Source organism: Lontra canadensis, unplaced genomic scaffold (genome assembly GCF_010015895.1).
Source record: "Lontra canadensis isolate GAN:19392208 unplaced genomic scaffold, GSC_riverotter_1.0 scaffold95, whole genome shotgun sequence".
NCBI classification, from domain to species: Eukaryota; Metazoa; Chordata; class Mammalia; order Carnivora; family Mustelidae; genus Lontra; species Lontra canadensis.
In genome coordinates, this window is record NW_022631089.1 from 6057354 (window position 1) to 6081688 (window position 24335).

General features: G+C 34.7%; 1 protein-coding gene across 4 annotated transcripts in view; it reads left to right on the plus strand.

Annotated features, from left to right (window-relative positions):
* DIAPH3 (diaphanous related formin 3) overlaps window positions 1-24335 on the plus strand; it is a 501032-nt gene that overhangs the window by 216986 nt on the left and 259711 nt on the right. For all 4 annotated transcript variants that reach the window (XM_032836998.1, XM_032836999.1, XM_032837000.1 and 1 more), the window contains 3 exons: window positions 8285-8380; window positions 14103-14197; window positions 18279-18380. In XM_032836998.1, coding sequence (XP_032692889.1) covers window positions 8285-8380; window positions 14103-14197; window positions 18279-18380 — 293 coding nt within the window. The remainder of the gene's footprint in view (window positions 1-8284; window positions 8381-14102; window positions 14198-18278; window positions 18381-24335) is intronic.

The window sequence follows — 24335 nt, forward strand, 5'->3', positions numbered from 1 at the left end:
CAATATGTGCCCTCTGTAATAACCACCACCAGGCTCACTTAACCCCCCAACCCCCTCCCTTCCCAAACCCTCAGTTTGTTTCTCAGAGTCCACAGTCTCTCATGGTTTGTCTCCTCCTCTGCTTTCCCCCAATTCACCTTCTCTTTCCTTCTCCTAATGTCTTCCAGGTTATTCCTTGTGCTCCACAAGTAAGTGAAACCATATGATACTTGACTCTCTCTGCTTGATTTATTTCATTCAGTGTAATCTCTTCCAGTCTTATCCGTATTGATACAAAAGTTGATATTAAGTCTACAGTTCTAAGGCATTACGTACATTCATATTGTTACATAACCATCACCACTGTCCATCTCCAGAGCTTTTTCATCTTCCCCTGCCAACACTCTGTACTCACTAAACACCAGCCCCCATTCCCTTCTTGCTCATGCAAAGGTCATTTTTAAAAACATTTCCATCTTCCTAGTCTATACAAACTCTGTTAGTCCTCCTTAACCACTTCCTTATAGGTAGAAGGTACACGAGGGACATTTGGGTTGCATATAGGAAGAATGATATACTGGAAAAGAGGTCTGAACATGAGCCAAGAGTTTTGTATGACTATATAAGATCTACACAGTATGAGATCTAGCTTGAAGGGATGATAACGTAGATACGTACCAAAAGCCCACATTAAAAAAAAATCTTAAGTTCAAGTGGTTGTGAGATAGAAAAGAGCACTAGTTGATTCTAGAAAACAGACCGGGCAAGTAATGGAACTCTAGCAAGGTAGACCAATTGGAGACCAGAATGCTCTGGAATACTAGCTTGGAGCACCCTTGATCACAGAGGAATAAAGATTCAATAACTGAGACATTGGAGAAATGACTTGAATTTTCAACTGAGCTCTCAGAGATATGAACATGATTATCAGAGGGACAGAGTAACTACTTACCAGAAAGGCATATGATAAAGGCTGTGTAATAAATAATTGAGTCGAATAGATACCTAGGTATTGTTTCTACTTCCTCCTCTTTTACACATGCTCACACACAACCACTCTGAAGTATTTTTTTTTAAAGATTTTATTTATTTATTTGACAGAGATCACAAGTAGGCAGAGAGGCAGGCAGAGAGAGAGAGGGAGGGAAGCAGGCTCCCCACTGAGCAGAGAGCCCGACTTGGGGGTCAATCCCAGGACCCTGGGATCATGACCCAAGCTGAAGGCAGAGGCTTTAACCCACTGAGCCACCCAGGTGCCCCTAAAGTATTCTTTGATCAGATATGATGTATATACTTCTTTCCTAGGGCAATGTTAAGCCCATAGTTAAGACAAGTCCATGGTTCTTATGATAGGGGTAGGGTAAAAACTTCATTTTTCTAATACTAAAACAAATGTTAATGTGAAATATGCATTGATGCTCTACATTCTGATTCATTTTTTTGCAAAAACACAAATCTTGAAGAATACAAGCATGCTGTCATTGAGTCTAATTAAGATCATCGTAAAAGTCTGCTGCTTACCCCTGAAATTCTTTCTCATTATTTTGGAATAATGGTCATTTTTATGTCTGATCACATTTCTTCTATCAAGGTTTAGATAATCACTCTCGCCATTTTGATAAAATTCTGTCTTTGTTTTTTCTGTCTGATACTCTAGGGATAGTCTGCTCACAGTTTAGTACAGCATTGCTTCTTACCTATTAGTTAAGACAATTTATTGTTACTTTTTCTATTCCCAAGTTGCTTAGCACTGTGTGTACAAATACTAATAAGTTGGCTTATTAAGTCTTTCCATTCTACAACATGCTAGATATCCTGAATTTCCTTTGTCCTCATTCGGATTTAATCCTCCTTTACTGAGTTCTCATTCTTTTTATAATAGGTTTTCCCCCCCTTTAGTACATTTTCTTATATATGCATTACTATGCCATGCATTAACTTTTTGAGTCTTTGCTCTGTAATTTCTTTTAGCAGGGATATATTTTTACTTTCTAATATCTGCTGGAGGGTACATGGGAGTAGGTTGGACTGGCAAAAACTAATAGCTAGTAGAAAAATTATGTATTATGAGTACATGTAGTATTCCATGACTGGGAAACAGTAACATCCAGGAATAATTCCTAGGGAGCAGTTCCTTACAGTTGGGAGATTTTGAGGATATGTAACACAAAAAACGCTGAGAGATGTTTTTATGAATCGTGATGAGCTAAGAAAGATCATGTGACAATAGGCCTTAATTTTTTTTTTAAACTGAATTTTTAACTCTTTCCTGATTCTTTATTTTCTTCAAGGATACCTTTGGTCTATTTAATCAAAGTTCATCGCAATTTGTAACTTAATTTAATTATAACATTTAATACCAATATGTACATGACAAATAAACCTAACTGAATCAGTTATTTTTCTCCCCAGTGCATGGCTTGTTAAGTTAAACATTTTGTTGAATATGTGAATTTGAAGGGTATTCGTATTTTCTTTGGTTTGAGTTCCTGTATTTCTGTTATCTCAATCTTGGTTAAGAAGGGGTGTTTATATATAAGGGGACCTCAAGAATGTGGTTCTTTTAGTTTGTGGTGTAAATACCTTTGAGATGAGCAGAATTGCTCATTTCTATGATTACAAGTGTCCTTAGAAATGGAGCAGTTTTTATAACATTCTTCAATTGGCTTATTATTGTCTATGGGAATAAAGAGGGGGAAACAAATTTTAGGTCAACTAGGTAGAGATCATTATAGTTTTGAAGTGTATTTTTCACTTTTTCCCCATACCTTAGTGTTCCTCTTGTACATGTAGTAACTGTTAAAAAAAAAAATGATACAGCTTTAATGAAAGATTTGTGAAATAATGAAATCCTTTTCCCTGTCCATAGAGGGCTTGAGTTGTAGAGAAAAGTCCTTGAAGACCATTTGTTTTGTGACATTGGTTACTGAAATAGAATGTCATATAAAGAGAAATATGTATTTGTTTGCTATACTTTTGATGATTGCTCTAGTTGAAATAATCTATTCCACAAAATTTTAGTTAGCGTGTTATCCACTCTTCTTATTCTATCATTCTTAGTCTGGAATTGCCAAGCAGACATCTCTTTTCTAGTAAAATACTCTGATTAGTTATGGCAGTCATATATTAATATTTGAGTAGGAAGATAGCCTGTTTCTCCTCTGTTTATTTTCTATGTAGTTAGGTTCATAGTCATTTATGTGCCTAGAAATACTAAAACTGGGTTTGACAGATCAGATATGACTAAAGCTATTTATACAATTATGGTTTTCAATACCAAAGCATTTACTTTGACATTTTGCCAACGGGGTATTGCCAACTTAAAAAATAATTCATTCCAAGTTTGCGCTTTCTTCTATGTATTCCATATCTTCTGCCTTCAAGCTGCCTAAATCTTCTTTGAAAAATATTCTCCTATCACAACCACCAGTAGTAGTAACTCTCAAAAATCTATTTTCCTTCCCCAGCTATTAGATTATTCTCAAATTCTGACCCTTGAGATTTCCAGGTATATATTCCTTTCAAAATGTATTGCTGGATAACTGAACCACATTCTGTTAACCACCATTTGAAGAGAGGTAGTGATGGGTGAAATTAAGAATTCCCTTTGGAACTGTACATTTTTTCCATAGCATTAAATCCTGCTCATTGTGCTCAAGAAACGAAGCATCTCTCTCTCTTCCCCTGGATCCATTCACCTTCCTGCTTTCTCTCCCAGTGAGCATGTAATACAAGGGAAAATTCTATCAAGTGTCAATGCGAAGCTTATGTGCAGGGTTGCAGATCATTTTCCTCACGTGGACATTCCTGCCCCTGGCTGCTCTTGGCCTGTAGTGTGGCAATCAGTTTCCTTGTCCCCCAAGGGGGCCGGTCGCCGCCTCGCCCTTTGTGTCACTGTGGGCAAGTAGGTCATACACTCTGTGCTTTGGCTTCCTCATCAGTGAAATGAGGTGGCAAAACTTCACAGATGGTTCTTCTAGAATCTGGACACTATAAAATCTTGATACTCTCTGTTAGCATCTTAGAACCTCAACAGTTAGAAAGCTAGAAGAAAAACAAGTGCCATTATTGCAAAGAATCTGTAGTTTATGGATGTCTTCTGCCTCTGCCTTTTGCCTTATATGAAGATTGTGCTAGGCCTCTGTTGTCATTTCCTAAATACATGATATGTGCTTGCTTTATTTCTGTAGCTGAGTTGATTTTATTGGCTTCTCTCAGTGTCCCAGAGAATGCTTATTTAATCGGGGACACTTCTTTTTATCCTCTCAAGGCTAGTGTAATCTAATGAACAAAGGTAATTTATTGTGAACATCTAACACATAAAATTTAATAGCATTTGTGCCAAATGAATACCAGAAAAAAATTGAAATGTGTAGTATTTTAAAAACATACTGACATGAGTTACGTTTAACCAAGAAGCACCAATAAAAATAGAATAAACAATTATTAGTAGCATTCATTGATTTAGAATATTCCATTATGGAAAGAGAAAACTGTGCTATTACCTTTTGTGCCTCCACTAGCTACTTACGCATTTAGAACTGCATGTTCTAGAAGTTTTTGCAGTGGTGAGATAACATATGATAGAATATGTAGAATCTTACTCCTGAAAAAAGTCACATTTTTAATGACTCTGATTAGAACATAATGGAAAATGAACTGGAATAAACTGTATAACCATGTACCATGGAATTATGATTTTTAATGGAAAATTTAGTATGAAAGCAAAGATTTTGAAAGGAGATTCTTTATATAATTTTGCTGCTATTTTTGAAACTTTGAAAATAGAAAAAGAATAAAGAGAAAATGTAATTAAAAAAGACTTTTTCAGTTCATGGCTCTTGGCAACATAGAAAGTTTTGTCATCTTTGACTTCATTCTGACATAAAATCCTCATAAAATGCGGCATATGCTGTGTTAGTGATCAGAACCGTTTTTGAACAGTATTAATCTTCTGCTGGAAAAATGGCTTCTTACACAACATCTCTAGGAAATAAGATTAAACACAGACCTAATGGCAGAAAAGCTAGATCACAAGTATAGACGGCACTAATAGTCTGACTTTATGATGCAGAGCTTCATCTTGAGAAAATCGAGTCTTTTTTTAGTGAAAGTGTGTTTTATAATAGCCTTAGAAGAAGAGCTCTACCAGTGGATGGGATGAGTCCAAAATGTCCTCTGTCAGCTCATGAACTCTAGTAAGGCCCTCTGATTCTTGTCTCTTATTTCCCTGTCACTGTGAAGGCTGAGGGAAGGTTATGGGAAGGTCATTATTATTCTATTTCCTTCTCACACCTCTTCTTTGAGGTCCAGTATCCCCAGGTCCTAGAGGAGGGATGTAAGCCGCGGTGAGGTTCAGTGGTGGGTATATGGTGGGGCTGGAGACGCAGGACCTGGTTAGAGACGCCCAGCCCGAGTTGCCTGCAGGACCCCACACTCTGTCCTGGCTAGTAGCTCACAGAAATGATGTCACCATGGCTACATGAAATAAGATTTTGTGTATGAACTTCATTTCCATTAAACATCCTCATTTGTTCATATACCTCTTGAATGCATCTTTATTGTTGCTGACAACATTTGGATCCTGCTTTATCAGGACTTCGGCATAAACATTTTCACTGGTATTACACTGAGTTGAGGAAGTCTGTTACCTGGCTTCATTTTGTTTTTTTTCCAATCTCACATTTTATTATGGTTTTATCCAAATTTATTATTAGGTTTTATTATTTATATATTTATATTTATATATTTTATTATTTATTTGTATACTTATTATTATTTATTATTAGGTTTTATCCAAATCAGTTTATTTGGCTAATAGAGTGATCATCTGATTTCTAGTGTGTGTGTGTGTGTGTGTGTGGTTTTTTTTGTTTGTTTGTTTTTTATTTTTTGTTTGTTTTTAATCCTGTTTTGTCTCTCAGAAAACTTTGCTGCTTCGTATCCCTTTGCCCATATTCTGCTCATTTCAGTTTCAGTGAAGGTGGCCGCCAGACATCCAAGTAGAGATGATGTTGAGAGTAGGCCCTTAGATATTCAATCTGGAATTCAGGAAACTGATGTGGGCTGGATTCTACTCTTGGAAATCATCCCTTCTTTTCATCCCAGTGGCTGCTGCTATACATGAGGGCACCAGTTACTCTCCTTTGGATTGCTGTATTACTTTTGCCATTCTTTCACTTCACTTTGAGGAGCCCGAGTTTTTTCTAAAATGCAGTTCTTTTGATGTCTGTCACATACTTGAACCTTGGTGGCTCTTTTCATTGCGTGGAGGATAAAATCCAGATTTCTTAACCTCGCTTAAAAGGTTTTGCATGATACGGTACCTGCTTGATATGGTACCTATGGTTTTGCATGATATGATACCTATGGTAGTTTCTCATGTCCTTTACTTCCACACAATATTCTCTGCCCTTATTGTTCTCACTTCTTTCTGTGCTTTTTAAGTTCTTGCAGCTTGAGACCTTCAGACACTATCCTTTCATTGCCTAATCCCTCTTCCTACCACCTCAAAACCTTCTCTTACACCTAACTCCTTTTCTCTCTCAAGCTTTTGATTAGGCATCATTTATTATATGAAGACCGTCACTGGTAAGTATGGGTTATGAGGTTCTTTATTCCAGTGTGGTTCTTATCAAAACATTGCAGACTTATCTAGGTATTGTAGTTGACATTTGCTTCTCATTCACCACTATTGGTCTCTAGATTCTGTGAGGCCAAGATATCTCTATTTTGTTTAACATTATATCTACATTGCGTAGCACGGTCCCTTTTAATTGGTGCTTAATATTCATTTGAATGAAAGAATAAGTAAAGTTGCTGATTATAAAACATTAATGTAAAATTCAACAAAGTTTCTATATTCCAGCAGTAACTAGTTATGAAGTACAGTGAGAAAGGTAGAATTAAGCAATATCTCTGTCTCCCATCTGAATATTTAAGAGTATATAATTTAGATATATTCAGGACCCCTAACACAAACAATGAATGTACAGGTTGCCGACAAAGAACACTGTGCTGAGTTGAATAATTATAAACACATGTCATGTTGATGACTGGGAATTTTGAAAATTGTCAACATATCAAATCTTGAATCTATTTACAAATGCCTCATGAGTCAAATACAATTCAAATGAATTTTATTTCTGGAACTCTTGAGTTGCTCTAATGGTCATGTGGAAAAATAAATGAGAAAAGGGAAGAAAATTTAAAAATGGAAAAAAAATAATTTGAACGTTCAATTAAGATATAGTACTTCAAACAGTGATACAGAAATAGAAGCCCAGAAAAACAAGTATAGGATAAAAGTGTAATATGAAATCAGTTGAGAAAGATGACTAATAAAATAATTACTTAATAAATATTTTGAAAAATATAAAAGTTGATCCCTGTCTCACACTGTGTACCAAAACATGTAATTATAATAGTCTTTTTTGATATAATGTAGTGATAATGTGCCATCTTATATATATGAAGATGCTTTTGGAAGCTCTTTTCCCTGGTATTCGTGATTTATTTGGACATACCTAAAACACTTCAGTCCATTATTTTTTGTTATCAAGATTTTAATTTTGCAAGATGACTAGCTTTGACCCAGCAGTGGTATCCGTGGATACAAAGGAGAGGGAAGATGATAGGATCACTATTGGTTCCAGCTCTTAACCTTGACTGTCCTGTACTTTGCTGTAAGGACAGGTCTCGGATTGATGTTTAGCGTGATACATTTATTCTCTGGCTTTTTACTAAGGATAGGGAGGTCAGATGCATTTTTTGCTTCTGAAGTCCTCATATAAAATAAGTAAATGTCAAATTTTGACTGTTTTCAAAGATTTGGAAAACAAATTATAAACCACCTACTCTTCCAGTTTAGTAGAGGCTATGTTTTTAAGTAAATGTGATCTCTCAGACATAAAATAACTGTGTGATTGCTTAGCACTCTTAGAGCTAACTTCTTAACCTACCCTAAGTATAAGTATACTCATTTTTATAATCGTTTCCCATATATGGTTCAGATAAGCTAAGTAAGTATACTCATTCTTGTACCCAGTGGCATTGGTTTCCAATAAAGCACATCAGTTCTGTTTTTGCTGTTAGAACTTCCAGTATCTACTCTAAGGTTTTGTAGCATAAGAACGATTGGTGCCTATCTGAAACAGTCTAGGTCTTGGGGTGTTATTTTTCTAACAATGTTATTTAAAAGAATTCTTTTTTTTCTTTTTTCTTTTTTTTTTTTTAATAGTAGTTCACAACCTGTCCTTTTGCTACCGAATGCCTTACTGACATGGATCTATCCTTGGTTTTACAGAGAGAAGAGAAGAGGAAGATTTTGAAGAGAAGAAAGCTATCAAGAAAAAAATTAAGGAGCTTAAATTTTTAGACTCTAAAATTGCCCAGAACCTTTGTATGTATGAAACTTGAGTACTATTACAATAGCAAAACACTGGAAGTAGTTCCTGTAAATTATTTCATTTTCTTTATGACTTCTTTTTCATTTCATTATTTTAATATTTTATTATTTGCATAATAACTTCAAAGATAGTTCCTTTCCTTTAGGCTATTTATGGGTTAAATTCCTCAAAAAATTAATATGTATTAGAAAATAAAGCTAAGAAAAGTATTTAGAATAAAAATATATCTTCTATAACTAAAATCTATATATTTTAGATATATTCTAAAATCTATCTTCTATATACTTTGTCTAAGTATATAAATAACAAGTTAAGAAATTTAGGTGATGACATAACATTTTAAAAAGTGGTAGCAGATTTTTTCTTCTATACCTTCGAATCTCTATTTTTGATACTTGATCACACACAAAAGAGGTTGGAATATTAATGGAAATTAGGATGATGAATAAAATGAATTCCATTATCCCATCTGAGCAGTTCAAAGCCTTTCCTCAAAAGTAATGACTGGAAATATTTTAGATTTAATTACTGTTACAGGAGCTAAATACTTAGTATTGAATTGTCTCCCTGACTGAATTACTGTGGGAGGAGAGGGCAAAGAGTTTTGCTTCTAACTCATTTCTAACTGTAACTTAAAGGCATCAAAGATAGTTTGCTTGGAACTGAGATAATACCCTATGTATATATTGCTTTCTGATGTTGTGAGAGGAATACAATGTGGAGAATCTAGAGGCATGGAAAGTTAACATGGCTTTTAGTCTGCCTTTCAATTATTACATGCCTCAAGAGAGCTTTTAACAAGCATTGGGAACAAAAATTCTTTGGTGTGAGGCTAAAGATCCATGCTATCGATTAAAGAAGGAATTATGTTGGAGGCAGTAAGCGTAAAAGACAGAGTTGGCATTCCTTCTCTGAAAGTTTTGAGATCTCCTTCCTTTCCTGCTTACCATGACAGGGCCACCCCTTTCCTGCATTGTGGGTGTGCCAAGATACTACTCGGTTTCTGGGCACAAATTGATTGCACATCCCTACACTCTTGAAGGTAGATGTCACCATGTGACTTGCTTGGGTCAGTGACCGTGTAAGTGGAAATGAGGTAGCTTTTGTGTGGAAGCATTTATTGCTGATGTGAGAAACTCCAGTGTTCTTTCTCCTACACCCCAGAATGCCAGTCAAAATGGTATCCATCACCCTGATGTGAAGATTGTGTCAGGGCTCTTTCTGATGTGTAATGGACATGTAGTCTGAATTAGAAATGATTTGTGTATGTATGTGTATATGTGCACATGCTTAGACTCCTGAGATTTGGGGGACTGTTACATAATACAGGTATTTCAGGGAATTTTCCCCTTTAAAGGAACATTGACTTCAAAGCATTATTAACTTAGATAATCTCAAAAAGTTCTATTCTCTGGGATCGGAAAGAGATTTTTTCCTGAAAAGTGTCCATGACTTGGGTTACTGATTCCTAGGGTGAACTGTAAATAACCTCGTTAGGGATCCTGAAGAAATACCATTTTATTTATTTATTTACCTGCAAATCTATTTATTCATTTGAGAGAGGGAAAGAGAACGCTTGGACAGGGGGAGGAGCAGAGGGAGAGAGACAAGCAAACTCTTGTGGAGCAGAGAGCCCTATACCCTCAGATCATGACCTGAGCCAAAGTCATATGCTTAACCGACTAAGCCACCCAGGCACCCCAAGAAGTAGCATTTTTAATAGAATTCTTTTCAGATGGGTCAGCCATGATAAGTTAGCACTGATATCCAACTCAAGTTGCATAATTGACTTTGGTATTCTTTATATGTGACAGAACATGTGCTAAATGGGATTTCAAATTTAATAATGGCTAATGATTATTGATTACCTTTATGTGTTAGTTTTATATTTGGCCCTTTAATCTTTACTATAACCCTATCACAGAGGTAGGAAGATTGACGTTATGGGTGGATATAGCAGTTCAGTGTCTTGAATAAGGTGGTTTATTTTGAAAATGGTCAGTAGGTATAGGTTATACTATTCCCGTTTAGAGATAACAAAATCATATTATATAGAGGATATTATTTTTGTTTTGTTTTATTTTAGCTAGAGAATATAGATCCATCCATTTTATTGTCAAACACAATCTTAAAATTTTAAGATTGAGAAGTCTAGAACTTAAACCATGTCATATTATGAACTAATCCATTTCTGGATTCTTCTTGTCCTCTTCGATTGTAGCAAGTGTTATGATTCAAGCTTTAAGAAGCTTTAACAACCTATAATTATAGTCTGATTCACAGCTGGTTTTTGTCTGTGAAATTCAGTCCTTTGAGATACTGAATTCTGAAAAGAGTCTTGTGATAATGACAAGGCTCTATGTTGTCACTTGGAGATCTGAGATACTCTGTCTTAGATTTCTCTTCATTGAAATATTTGATAAAATTTTGAAGAAAGGATCTAAAAATCTACTCCTTTATTTACCTCTTTATTCAAACGTCTGTTAGGTTCTCCCTATATTTGAGTTGATAAAGGGTTTGGCAAAGACCCTGGGCTCAGCATAAAAGGTTGAATTGCAGCCCCTCCAGGCTCAAGAGATGCCTTAGGAGTTTTACAAGGTTCATATGCTTTATCAGATTTTTGGAGTATTAGAGCTATAAAGGGAGGAACCCTGGAATCTATGCATTAATGTAAAGGTTTAAATATTTATAAGTTCCCTTGAAGAAAACATGTGTGACTGGTTCTAAATCTGCACACTTTACACTTCTTCACTGAACTCAGTTTCCCACTGGGATCTATATAATCACATTTTGAAGGATAAGATGCATGTTAGTAAAAATACTCACTTTAATGGGTCTTTTGGAGGCTTTAAATGAGTATCTCATATTCTCAGTAACTTTTAATTTGTTTTTTAAAGGTCTAGGCTTGTCTTCTGAATTTTGTGTTATACATTAGGCCATTTTCAACTCTTCTCTCTTTTTTTTTTTTTTTAACCTTGGAGCAAATGTTCCTAAAATCTTATTCATAAGTTATAAAAATGACATAGTTCAGTTTTTATAAATACAGACATGTTATTTATAACAATAACATGATGTATATGTTATTTTAACTATATAATAATCAATACCTGAAAGCAGTGGGTGGATTAGAAATATAGAAGAAAGACAAACAATAAATTATGTCCATTCCCAAAGTAAACTCTTGTATTAGCCTTTTATCTTATTTTGATATGTTACTGTTTTCATTATGCATGTTTTGTATATATATATATACACATATATATACATATATACACATATATGTTATATGTACATGTATATATATAAAATATATATATTATATATTATATATAATATATATAAAAATAATATATATACTTTAAAAGTGTGTGAGCTTGTATAAGGTTTTTTTCTGCAATTTTTTTTTTTTTTTTTTTTGAATCTCCAAGGCCATCTTTACTTTGGACACCAGTCACAAGTTTGGGGGTCCCCAAGACCACTCTTTTTTTTTTTTTTTGACAGATCACAAGTAGGCAGAGAGGCAGGCAGAGAGAGACAGGAGGAGGCAGGCTCTCCGCTGAGCAGAGAGCCCGATGCAGGACTCGATCCTAGGACCCTGAGATCATGACCTGAGCCGAAGGCAGAGGCTTTAACCACTGAGCCACCCAGGCGCCACACCCCAAGACCACTCTTAAATATGATAATTTGTTAGAAGGACTCACAGAACTCAATGAAAGCTATTTGACTCAAGGTTAAATGATACAGTTTAAGGGTTAGCTGAGGAAAGAGGTACATGGGGCAGAGTCCAGGAGAGTTCTAAGGGTCAGGTTTTTAGCCATGGACAGCTCTAGGTTCTCCCAGAAATGATGAATAATAATACCCACTAATTATTGCCAACCAGGAGGCTCATTTAAGCCTTGGCATCCAGCATTTTTACTAGGTCTTGGTTATGGGTGAACCCCTGCACGACTGACCTTAATTTTCAGACCCTTGAGAGGTCAGGCTAATACTGTGACCCAAACCCCCCCCACCATAAATCACATTATTAGCATAGTCTAGATAGGTATTTCCTGATTAAGATAAAAAAAATATCCTTTTCAGGTTGGAGGAGATAGATATTTCAAGGGCATTTTTCTCCACATTGCCATAATAGCTTAAATATATAAAAGTATGTATTTTTTTTCTCTCAATAACTATGTTATGCTTCAGAGTAATTTTATTCTTTGATCTTTGTATTTAATGTTACAATCTTTTCTGTAGTTCTGTGTTGTATCCATAGACTAGGTTTCTTGAGTGAAATTTATTGCTTCTCAAAGGGAATTAATAATTTCAAAGATTCTGCTTAATCTTACTAAATTTGCAATTCAGGTATATTTTAACAGTTTACATTTTCAGTTTGCTTATGTTAAGGTTTAACAAATTATTACTTTTCTTTTGTCTTTTTTTTCTTACTCTTTTAATAAAGGTTACATATATTTTGCTCATTTTACTTTTTAGATCTCAGGGTATCTTAAATGAAGAAAAAACAAATGCTTTCAATCTTGAGGCAGGTTTATCCCCTCAACTTCCTTGCTTTTTATATACAACTTGTTTTGTACATGATGTATAGATTTAGATTTTTCTCTACCCATCAATTACTTACTGAGGATTTCTTTGAGATCATATAGTTAGCATATTTTTGTGCTTTTTTTTAGTGTCTACTACAGGGTTATCCTGTTAGAATTCCATTAATCTCTGTTGCAATAACATTTATACAATTTTCTTATCCCATTTTGTTGGGATATTAAGGATTATAGCCATCCATAGTTTCTAGCACTGTTTTCCCATATTTATGACTATTTGCGTTCAGAAATGTGTCAACAAAGCTGGTGATGAGAACACAGACGGTACTCTTGTTGCTTATCTGTAGATGATCCACGGTATACTCAGGTATATGGAATACAGCCTTCACGAAATAAGTAGACTGTTTTCTCAGCCTTGCCAAACATGCTGTCTATGAAAATACCTACAGACAAAATGACATAAGTTCAGCATATAAAATAAATTAGTGGGCTAGGGGTAGCCCACTACTACTAATGTAAAGTTGAAATTCTTAGTAATTTTATCCAATCTATATTGGATATGTTACCCAATCTAATCCATTTTTGGATAGTTTTCCAGGAAATTTTGTTTTCCAATATTGGATATTCGAGGTTTAGTTACCTGCAGAGGCTATTTTTATGGGATATTGTGTATAATATTTTGAAACAGGGAAGTGCTCTTATAACTTAACAATAGTGTTAATGCACTACTTAGCAGTTAAAATTTTTTTTTGTGAACTACTTAGTAGGGCTGGAAGATATTATACAAGCTAATAACATACATGTTTAGACAAATATTACATGTGCATCTTGGAGTTTCATAGTTCTTTTTATTACAATGTGATATTTTTATGGCATACCAAATATATTTCAGCATTTTTTTTTAATCACATGAAAATTGGCACCATTCTGTGATAGGCTAATAACTAAGCATTAAAAATCAACCTTGTAACCAGCATAATAATAAAGGACTGTTGCTTAAATAGTAGTTCTAAAGCTAGAATAGAAAATGTGCTAATGAAAGTTTCCCCCTAGTAACTACGTTTAATGTTTCAAGTCTCTCATTTTATGAATTATTTTTGATTTTTTATATAGAACTACATCTCAAATTCTTTCCTTCCCTTACTCATCATGAGCCTCTCTCTCCTCCTTTTAGCAATCTTCCTGAGCTCTTTTCGGGTGCCATATGAGGAAATCAAAATGATGATACTGGAAGTGGATGAAACACAGTTGGCAGAGTCTATGATTCAGGTAAACAAACTGGCAGAGAGCTTAAATTCCAATATTTCATTGCAAGCTTCTCATTAAATAGAAATCTGTAAGTGAAGCAAAATTCTTAAACCAAATCATTCAACTGGAAAATCATTGCTGCATAATTAGTTTTAGCATAACTTCTGCTTTGCCAGGAGATAAAACTCTGTATCTTCTCTTAACTGCAAACCAAATATAATGCTATCAAAATGATTATATTTCAATTATTTTAAATGACTCTTTCTGAAAGGCAACTTGTTTAATTTTACATATATGTTTTTGTTTTGGTTAAATTTCAGTTTAGTAATATGTTAATTAAAGTTTATTTGTATAATCCTTTTAGAATATGTTTTTTTAGACTTTTGTCTTATGAAGTCATATTATGATTTGGTATAGAAGATAGAGGGAGTGTTCTCTTTATTTGAAGTTAGCTTTATGAACAACCCTCCCTTGAGTCGTTGGTGTTCGTATGAGTACTAGAAATTGTGGGCATAGTATTCTGAATCCATTCAGGAGGCTACGAGGTTTTTCATAATCGTTTTTACCCACAGTAGTATTTAAGGAATGCTAGTGTGTGGGGCCAGAGTTACTTGCTGAATTCCACATAAGGCATCAATAATGCATATCTTGATAAAATATAAAATTGGCGAATCAAACCACAAAATATATAGGGAGAGAATAATCTGTTTACTATCTTTCATTCTTATAATGGATGTACTTGGAAAAAGGATTTTTTTTAGCAATAAAATGAAACCAGAGATTATTTGTTAGTGTCAGCACATCTTTAAAATTATTTCGACATTTGCATCAGTAGATGGTATCTTTAGCAGCCTTTGACTTGCCCCTCCTACCTTGTCTTCCCAATATGGTTGTGACATAATCCCAGTAGGAGTTTGCCCTTTGAGTCGCTGAGACTCCCAAACAAACGATTCAGTAACTCTTGAAGGTTTCATCCTCTGGCACTTTCTTTTTACTAGATTTTTGTCTAATTTACTTTAGACTATAAATGGACCTTATTGTTGGGAACAGACTTCAAGTTCCTTAAAGGAAATTTTTCTACTTAATACATGTTTGTGTTTTTCCTAATGTGTTTGTTGAATATTTACAAAGTAGCTTTTAATTTGATTATATGAATGTGTTGGATGTTCAGGTGGCTCTTGGGTAGAGATGGGGGAAGAATTTGCATTTTTTTAAGTTCATGTCCAAAGATCATCCAGTTCTGTAAAATTTCTTGATATATTAGTTTTCTATTGCTGCTATAACAATTTACCACAACTTTAGTAGCTAAAAATAACACAAATGTATCAGCCTACATTTCTATTGAACAGAAATCTGGTGTGTGTCTTACTTACCATGCTTAAGTCAAGGTGTTGGCAGGCTTACATTCTTTTCTACAGGATTTAGAAAAAGATTCTTTTCCTGGCTCCTCATGGCTGCCCACATTCCTTGGCTTGGGACACGTTTCTTCAACTCTGAAGCAATGTTGCCTTTCTCTCTTCTTTATTTCGTAATCACATCTCCCTCTGGCTCCATTATTCTGTTTCCCTCTTTCACTGGTAAGAACCTTTGTGGTTACATTTGGCAGTTCAGATAATACAGAAAAATGTTCCTATTTTAAGGTCCGCTGATAACAACCTTGATTTCCCTTTGCCATGTAACCTCATATATGCACAAGTTCTTGGGATTAGGTGTGGACATCTTGGAGGATGTGGTTTAGGTCATCCTGCCTACCACACCTACTAATATAAAACGAGTTTTGGGGATTTAAGATTTAAGACTTAGTTTGAGTATTTATATATTAAAAAATAAGAATTTCATGCTCTTTGAAGTCTGATTTAAAAAATATGTTCCTAATTGTAAAGTGAAGAACTGCCGATTTTGAAAAGGGCATAGAGAAAACATTACTCGATATTAATCACCATTTTGGTAAGCTCTGTTCACAATCTTAACTTTCTTCCATCATTTCTTGTTACTTATTCATATATAACCAGATGCCAGTAATATGTTGTTTGTTGTTGTTGTTTTTTGGTATGCTGTTTTTGATGTCATCTCTCTACCTCATTCTTTACCCACATGCCTTCATTTGTCATCTAGTGATTAATTCATTTAGCAAATATTTTATTATACCTACTTTGTGCAGGGCATTATGTCAGGCTCAGTTAGACATGGAATTTATAGTTTGGCAAGGGAAATGACATTTGCATAAACATGAAATAAACATGACTGGATCAGGATTAATTGATTTTAAGATGTATAGGCTGTGCTACGGGAGTGCTGTGCCATGTGTGGAGGCGAGGGTTCTTACATGTGTGCATGTATAGAAGTGAGGGTTCTTCAGGGTTGGATACAGTATAGATGTAGAAAAGGCAGTAGGACAATGTGAGTAATGTAGCAGGCATCAGTTATTCTGGCCCTAATAATTCCCTGGGCTGTGAGGGAAAAGCTGGGGGGCGGGAGCAACTGCAAAAAGTTTAGTTTGATAGGACCTTAAGATTTGTGAAAGGATGGTAAATTTGATAAAGGGAGAGAACAAGGAAGTCTGGGCCTCTATTCTTACAAATCATAAGAGTTTCATTACAAAGCAAAGCTAATGAAGTGAAAAATTAATAAATTCATGATAAAAGGTTAATTATATGTGAACTACAGATATCTAAGGGGATCTGATGGTCACCTAAAAGGATCCTGAAGAAATTCAGAGGCCTGGTTAGTAAATAGCTCAAATAATCCAGCTGTCAGCTAGAATGGTTGAAGGAAACATTAACCAGGTCTTTGGGCCTCAGGCAATTTTCGTAAGAGAAATTTCTATTTGTATGGAAAAATCCTCTATTGCTTTTATTCAGTTGGTAGTTTTAATAGTAAATACTTTTTTAGGGATGATCTTAAATTGTCACTTTTTTTGTTTGTTTTTGGCCAGTCAACCAAGTTTTTTTCCAAAGGTACACAGTGAGTCCAAAACTTGTTCTTTGATCTATCTCCTTTGATATAGAATGTCCTCTAACATTATTTTTAACTAATGACACCTTTTGGGGGGGGAGTTTTTCCCCATAAATATATAAATATATATATATGGCATGATGTAGGCTTAATTATAACTTATACTTGACTTGGGTTTGTACAGAGTATACTGATGTTATAATCTGGAGTTGTGAGCACCAACCACTCTTTTTCTTAATTTTAATATCAGGACACTAACTTGCTTATAACACTGTTATAGTCAATTTTATTTTGATACAGAGGATCTGTATAGACTTTGTCTCCAGGATTGTGTAATTATTAAAATTCTAACAAGGAAGATAATTTGTGTGTTTATTTGGCCTTTCTCCATTGGGAGTGTTTCTCTTGTCTAAATGTGTGGCTCGGGAAAGGCCATGGATAAAAGACAAAGGAGCTGAAATAACCCAGAGCCTGTGGTTTCTGGATAGCTGATGATATAGGCAAAAGACCATGGGTACTTAAGTTCCTAAAGGAGCTCCCTATAGGCTTTTTATCTGCAAAGTGTATCATTCTGTGTCTTCAGTGCCTTCCCAAGTTTACCTTCCCATCAGAAAAGTTTGTTTTAGAGATACTTTAATTTTTATTATTAAAACTGTAATCATGTTCATTAAATCTTACAAGCAGTTTCATTAAAATTTCCTGAATTTCATTTCTTTTTCTTGCCTTTTAGTAGCAGTATGATAATTTCTTTTATCCCCTTGAATGAAGCGTTAAAATGTTTGGCTTTGCCTGAAATTTCTGACATTTAATTCCCTAAAGCTGAAATGTAATTGATCACATTTACCCAGGTGAGAAATCTGTTCCTTTGGTGTAGGTTGAGTTTTTCTTTCTCAGTTTTATGGTTAATCAAATAAACATTCAGTAGCACTTGATTTGAATATATAACTCTGGAGAGAGAAGAGGAAAATTGACTGCTTTCAGGATGCAGAGAATGTAGTGTAAGGCTGAGTACAAGGCTGAGGTTACCTAGAACCAAAAGGAAAGGTTGACTTTTTCAGTGGTTTCATTCCCATAGTTGATTAATAAGTCTTTCTAGAATTCAAAAGCACATTTGGTGAAGATATTTTCTTGTGGTTTTAATTTTTAGAACCTAGTAAAACATCTTCCTGATCAAGAACAGTTAAGTTCATTGTCTCAGTTCAAGAATGACTATAACAACTTATGTGAACCCGAGCAGTTTGCTGTTGTGGTAAGTACCATCCATCTCTCAGCGTTTGCTCTTCTGGGTGGGGGTTTTATACTGTGCCACACCGGAAAGGAAAGGTCAGGCCTTTTCCCATCAGGATTGTTTCATAAACCTTCAGTGTCCATCTTGCCTTTTTTTAATCTCAGGATATTTATGAAAAATTATCTTGATTTCAAATATATATATTGAAACTGTAGCCTTAAGGGAAGTCCAAGGAATTTTTTAGAAGCATGAGCATGATTGTGTGTGTATGTGTGTGTGTGTGTGTGTGTGTGTGTGTGTGTGCGCGCGTGCGCTCTCTTTCATGTCAGAATGTAAGGTGAAAATTGCACTCCTATGGCAGAAGGGTATATTTATGTTTTATTCTGAAGCTGTGTATTCCAACATATTGCAAGAATAGCTTCAGTTTCTTGTTCTGTCGTTCACCTCCGTTCATCTCCTATTTTGGTCTTGAATTAGAAATACAGTCTCTTTCTTGGCAATGAAGATGAAAAATGAATACCTTTTTAAGAAAAAATCTTTGAGACCCCTTGATAATCATCTCGCTCCAGCCTCCTATTTTATAGAAGTTGGGGTCCAAAGAGGTGAAAATACTTGCCAATGTTATATATTAGCTGAGTTGCAACTTAAAATTAAGATTTTATCAAGCTTTCTTCTGTTCTTTTTTCCTACCATTATCATTTTGAGGTTGGTTACGTTTAGTCATCATGACAGTACGTTAGTGCTTCATTTCTTTTTAATTTTTTTAAAGATTTTACTCATTTGGGAGAGAATAAGAGAAAGAGAGAGAAAGAGAGAAACAAGCAGGGGGAGGGGCAGAGAGAGAGGGAGAAAGAGACTCTTCACTGAGCACAGAGCCTGACACAGGGCTCGATCCTTGGGATCATAACCTGAGCCAAAGGCAGATGCTTAACCAACTGAGCCACCCAGGTGCTCCCATTTCTTTTTTACATGTAAGATTCTTTATTTCCCTTTTATCTTCAGTTATATTACCAACCTCCAGGGATATGATAGAATGGTATTTGATATAATTTTGAAAATTTGGGTTGACTAACTAAAGGACTGTCTGCATACCATATTTTGCATGTTGTAGGCATTTGCTCTTGAACTATTTCCTGTCCCTTCATAAACCCATTCTCCTCACCCCTCTCCACAGCACTTGTCCCCTTCCTGAATTCACAAAACTCTGATTAGAACACAGAAAGGGGAAAATAAAGGGTTTTCCCCTATTCATTGTCTTAAAATTTTGATTATAAAGTTTTTTTAACTTATTTACAAAAATGTTTTTCTTTTTTCTTACCCAGTTCTCTAGAGTACCATTTTATCTTCTCTTTTTCTCTTTCTTCTGTATTTCCTTCTTTGCTTTATATTCTGTTACCTGATCACATTGTCTTTCTTTCGGTCCCTATTTGATCCCTGTCTTCCATTGGGAATAAGTGAGTAAGGGAGAATTTGCATTAAGTTTTTAACCACAGACTTTTTTGTCCATCTTTTTTGACTTTTGAATGAAGATTACAAAATGTAAAATTACAGTTTTAAAGTATTTCCCATTCACATTAAATCTGAAACACACACAAGCTTATGTGAAAATGCATATTTAGCAAGTAACATTTTACACTGAGCATCATCACAGAGAAAATGTAAAATTCTTGCCATGTTTTAGTGATTTTCACAGAAGAATGAGCTCAAACTTGCAGTTATTTTAGGTATATTTAAAATAGCCAGATTATGCCCTTCTTTGAAAATCTGGAGTTCACTTCAAAGAGCCATGATTTACAAGCAGTGTTATCATAGTGCTAGAGGTTATAGTTTTAATTTTTAGACAGAGATGGACCACTTCCATTTCAAGACATCTCGACTCAAAGTTGACCTTGAATCTACACATGCTATGCTGGGTCGTACCTGATTGCAAATGAAATTTAATGTAAGAAAGAGTAGTTCTATTGAAAAACATTGGCTATAAATAATATGAACAGTGCTTTATTATATGTTGATAGTGAATATTCTTGAAGACATTTTTGTAAATTCTAGTTTGTGTGGTACTAAAATTTTAAGACATAATTGCTTTCATGAAGAAAGGAAAAAGAAATTTGAGGGGGGAAATACAGTGTGTGCGTGTGTGTGTGTGTGTGTGTGTGTGTGTGTGTGTGTGTGTATTTATTTATTTATTTTGTCAAACAATAATGTTCTTCAACTTTACCTTCTTCCATCGTGACTTGTCATCACTGCCAGTCTCCCTCTACTTCTCAGACACCTCTCCTCCTCACCAAAAAAAGAGGGGGAAACCTGCTTAAAGTTCTAAACAGTACTTGAGAATTACCAAAAAATATGATGGCCAAAAATTATAGAACACTGTGGAATGCCTGAAGTTTTTGGTACTTTCTGAATTAAAAGCTCAATATTAAGTTTCTTTAAAGAGTGGTATTTTTTCAATTTTTCAGGGTAATATAAGTAACATGATTTGGTGGTTTTAAGGAACTGGTTATAATGATCATGTATATTTCTTTGATTCCGATTATATTGTTTCACTTTTAAAGTAATAAATTATGTTTTTATCAAAGATGGTCTATTACTTTGGGGTAACTGCAGATTCCTACATGACTTTGATCTTGTAGAAGAATATTTACTCATTGACTAAACTTAGATTTAAAGTACTAATTATTTTTACCTAAAAACCATCAATGTTTCACAGATAAGGAATAGGCCAGGGTTAGGATAGCCTTTGCACTCCCACAAAAGGCCCACACTTGCCTTTTCATTTTCACCCAAGAGAGACTTACTTTTAGCTCTGTGTCGTATTCAGGTTCTATAATCTGATAGTGATTTCTATATTGTTTGCATTTTAACAAAAATCATTAAGGGTAGCTCAGCCAGTTTGTTGTCCCAACTCTTGGTTAGGATGTCAGGGACGTGAGATCATGCCCCACGTCAGGTTCCACATTGGGCGTGGAGCCTGCTTAAGATTCTCTTTTCCCTCCCCCCTTCCTCTTGCTCTTTCACTCTCCAACTCTAACTTAAAAAAAGTCAGTTATAACTCTACAATTATATTATTTGCCAGTTTAAATTTTTCTTTTATCAACTAGTATAAATTTACTGATTTGATTCATGTGAATTACATACAGATTTCTTGGAAAGGTGTGTTCCATTTCAACCAGCATCAAAATTTGATAGAATAAAATCACTATAGTTGTTTGTGTTTTATAATTGATCTTAATTCCACTAAAGAATTATGTAAAACAATAAAAAGCAGCTCCACCAGGACATTGGCATTTGTTTACTTTCTCTTTGATAGAAAGGCAATGTGCAAAAGTAAACATCCAAAAATGCTAGTAACCAATGTCAACTGAAGACCAATTCGAATATATAAGATATAACATGTAAGTTAGAAATATGCTTTAACTTTTGTCATGTATTACTTAGATACAACTTTTTAGGACTCTGTGTCCTGTTATAGAGTGTGGTATACAAATAGGCTATTGAGAAATACAAATAGTCATGAAATTTTATGTTCCTGAAGCTTTCTTTTTAAAATATGTGTCCTGTGTCCTGTTATAGAGTGTGGTATACAAATAGGCTATTGAGAAATACAAATAGTCATGAAATTTTATGTTCCTGAAGCTTTCTTTTTAAAATATATTATATATTTTTTTTAATTTAAATTCAATTATTTAACTTTAATGTATTATTGGTTTCAGAGGTAGAGGTCAGTGATTCATTAGTCTTATATAATACCCAGAGCTCATTACATCATGTGCCCTCTTTAGTGCCTATCACACCTGTTATCCCATCTCCCATCCCACCTGCCCTCCAGCAACCCTCAGTTTGTTTCTTATGATTAAGAGTCTGTTGTGGTTTGTCTCCTTCTCTGATTTTGTGTTGTTTTGGGACTCCCCTATGGTGCGCTGTTTTCTTTCTTAAATTCCACATATGAGTGAGATCATATAATTGTCTTTCTCTGATTGACTTTGATATGTCTGTATTCTCTCCTGGTTTTCTATAACATAGTATTTCATATGCACTTTATTTTTTCCTTGAAACTGGAAGCAACATTTTTTAATGGAGATACTGTCACTATCTAAAAAAAAAGTTTTTAATGCATGAATACCAGATACAGGTACTTCTATGCTATAAAGAGTTTAGTCACTCATCTGTTACTTTTAATAATTCAGAGTCTTGAGGTACCTTTCTGAACTAATTCTCTTTTCAATCTTTATGACTTGGATATTGGCCAGTTAGAGTAGGACAGTTGTTAGCTGCTCTGGGGCTGGTCCCATCTGTGCTCTGTAGTCTAGTTGTGATGGTGATGCTGGTGGTGGTCTGGGACCTTTTGAAATTAATCCTCCAGTGCTATGAATTCAGGGTCTAATAGTCTAATGATACTATTAAGTTGTTTTTGTAGCTGAGTAGACTATACTTATATGTCCTATGTTTTCTGGGAGATGTTGACATATGAAAAATAATATCCCTTCAAAAATCTTAATTTGAAATATTCTTTCCCCTGGACAGTTCTGGACTCTTTGTTGTTGAGATATCTTTTTATATTTGGTATGCCCTCTCCTCATCCTTTATTCAACTTAACTTTCCATCAATAAGTGAAGAAATGAAAACATACCTGCCTACCTCTTTTCTTGGATTTCTTCCTTCCCTCTTAAGCTCTAATACCTCCTCATTTATCCTTCCAAAATATTGCCTACTTACTGAAGGCTTACTCCCATTGAGTAGAACCAGATTTTAGTTGTATAACTATTTTTTTATATTTACAGTTTTTTTCATCAGTAAACCATTAGGTAAAATCATTGTTCTCACAGTACCATGGTTTAACTGTGGGAGAAATCAGATATGTGAATATTCAGAGGGATCAGAAGATGAGCTGAAGTTTGGAAAAATGCCTAAAAATTTGCATTTGAAACTTGATGCATTAGACTTTCTTTGATTAAAAATTCTAGGTTTTTGAGTATTTGTCTCCACATTACTTAATTCTCTTAAGCTGTCTGTTCTTCAAAGGGATTAAAGCATTTATAGGAAGGTTGAACTGAACAAATGCCCTGTTTGTATTCTGTATTTTGAGCTGCCACCATTTGGTGTCACTATAGGGCAGGGTTTTTAAACTTTGTGCAGGAGAGCCCTCCGTTGTTTAGTTTTGTTGTTTTTGTTGTTGTTTTAATCAAAAACTGTTGTAGGATATTTATGCATATTTCCCTGCATTAAAAATGCCTGTTTTAAAATATACCATATTCTTGTTGTAAAACATTCAAATAACGTATAAAAATAGTGAATACAATGTGGAAGTTCCTTGTATCTCACTAGCTCACTGCATTCCATACAAATTATTTTCAACATTTTGTTGGGCTTCCAATCCTGTTTCTTTGTATTCCCAGATACATGCGTGTTCATGTGAACATTTAGAAAAATATATTGTTCTGAAACTTTGTCATTGTAAAAAATATATTTTTGAGATAGTTATTTTCATGATGTACTGGTCTAAAAAATTTTTTTTTTAAGATTTTATTTTTTTGTCAGAGAAAGCACAAGCAGGGAGAAGGGCAGGCAGAGGGAGAAGCAGTCTCCCCACTGAGCAAGGAGCCCGATGTGGGACTCAATTCCAGAATTCTGGGATTGTGACCTGAGCCAACAGAGCCACCCAGGTGTCCCTGGTTTTAAATTCTTGAATGGTATTTTATGGTCTCTACTGTGACTTTTTCTTTTAACTATTCCTCTAAAGAAGGTTGGTTAGTTAGAGGGTTTTAAAATAATTTTGTATACATCTTCCTGTATGTACTTGAAAATTTTATTCAGAAATATTATGTCAATACTCATTTAAAAAAATTGTATGTTCCCGGGTTTTTTTTTAAAAGAGTAATTCTGCATTCATCTTTAAATATACATTTGAAGGCAGTGCATCTTAGATGTTGTGAGTGTGGACTATGGGTTTCAGTCCGAGACAAACCTTATTAGCTG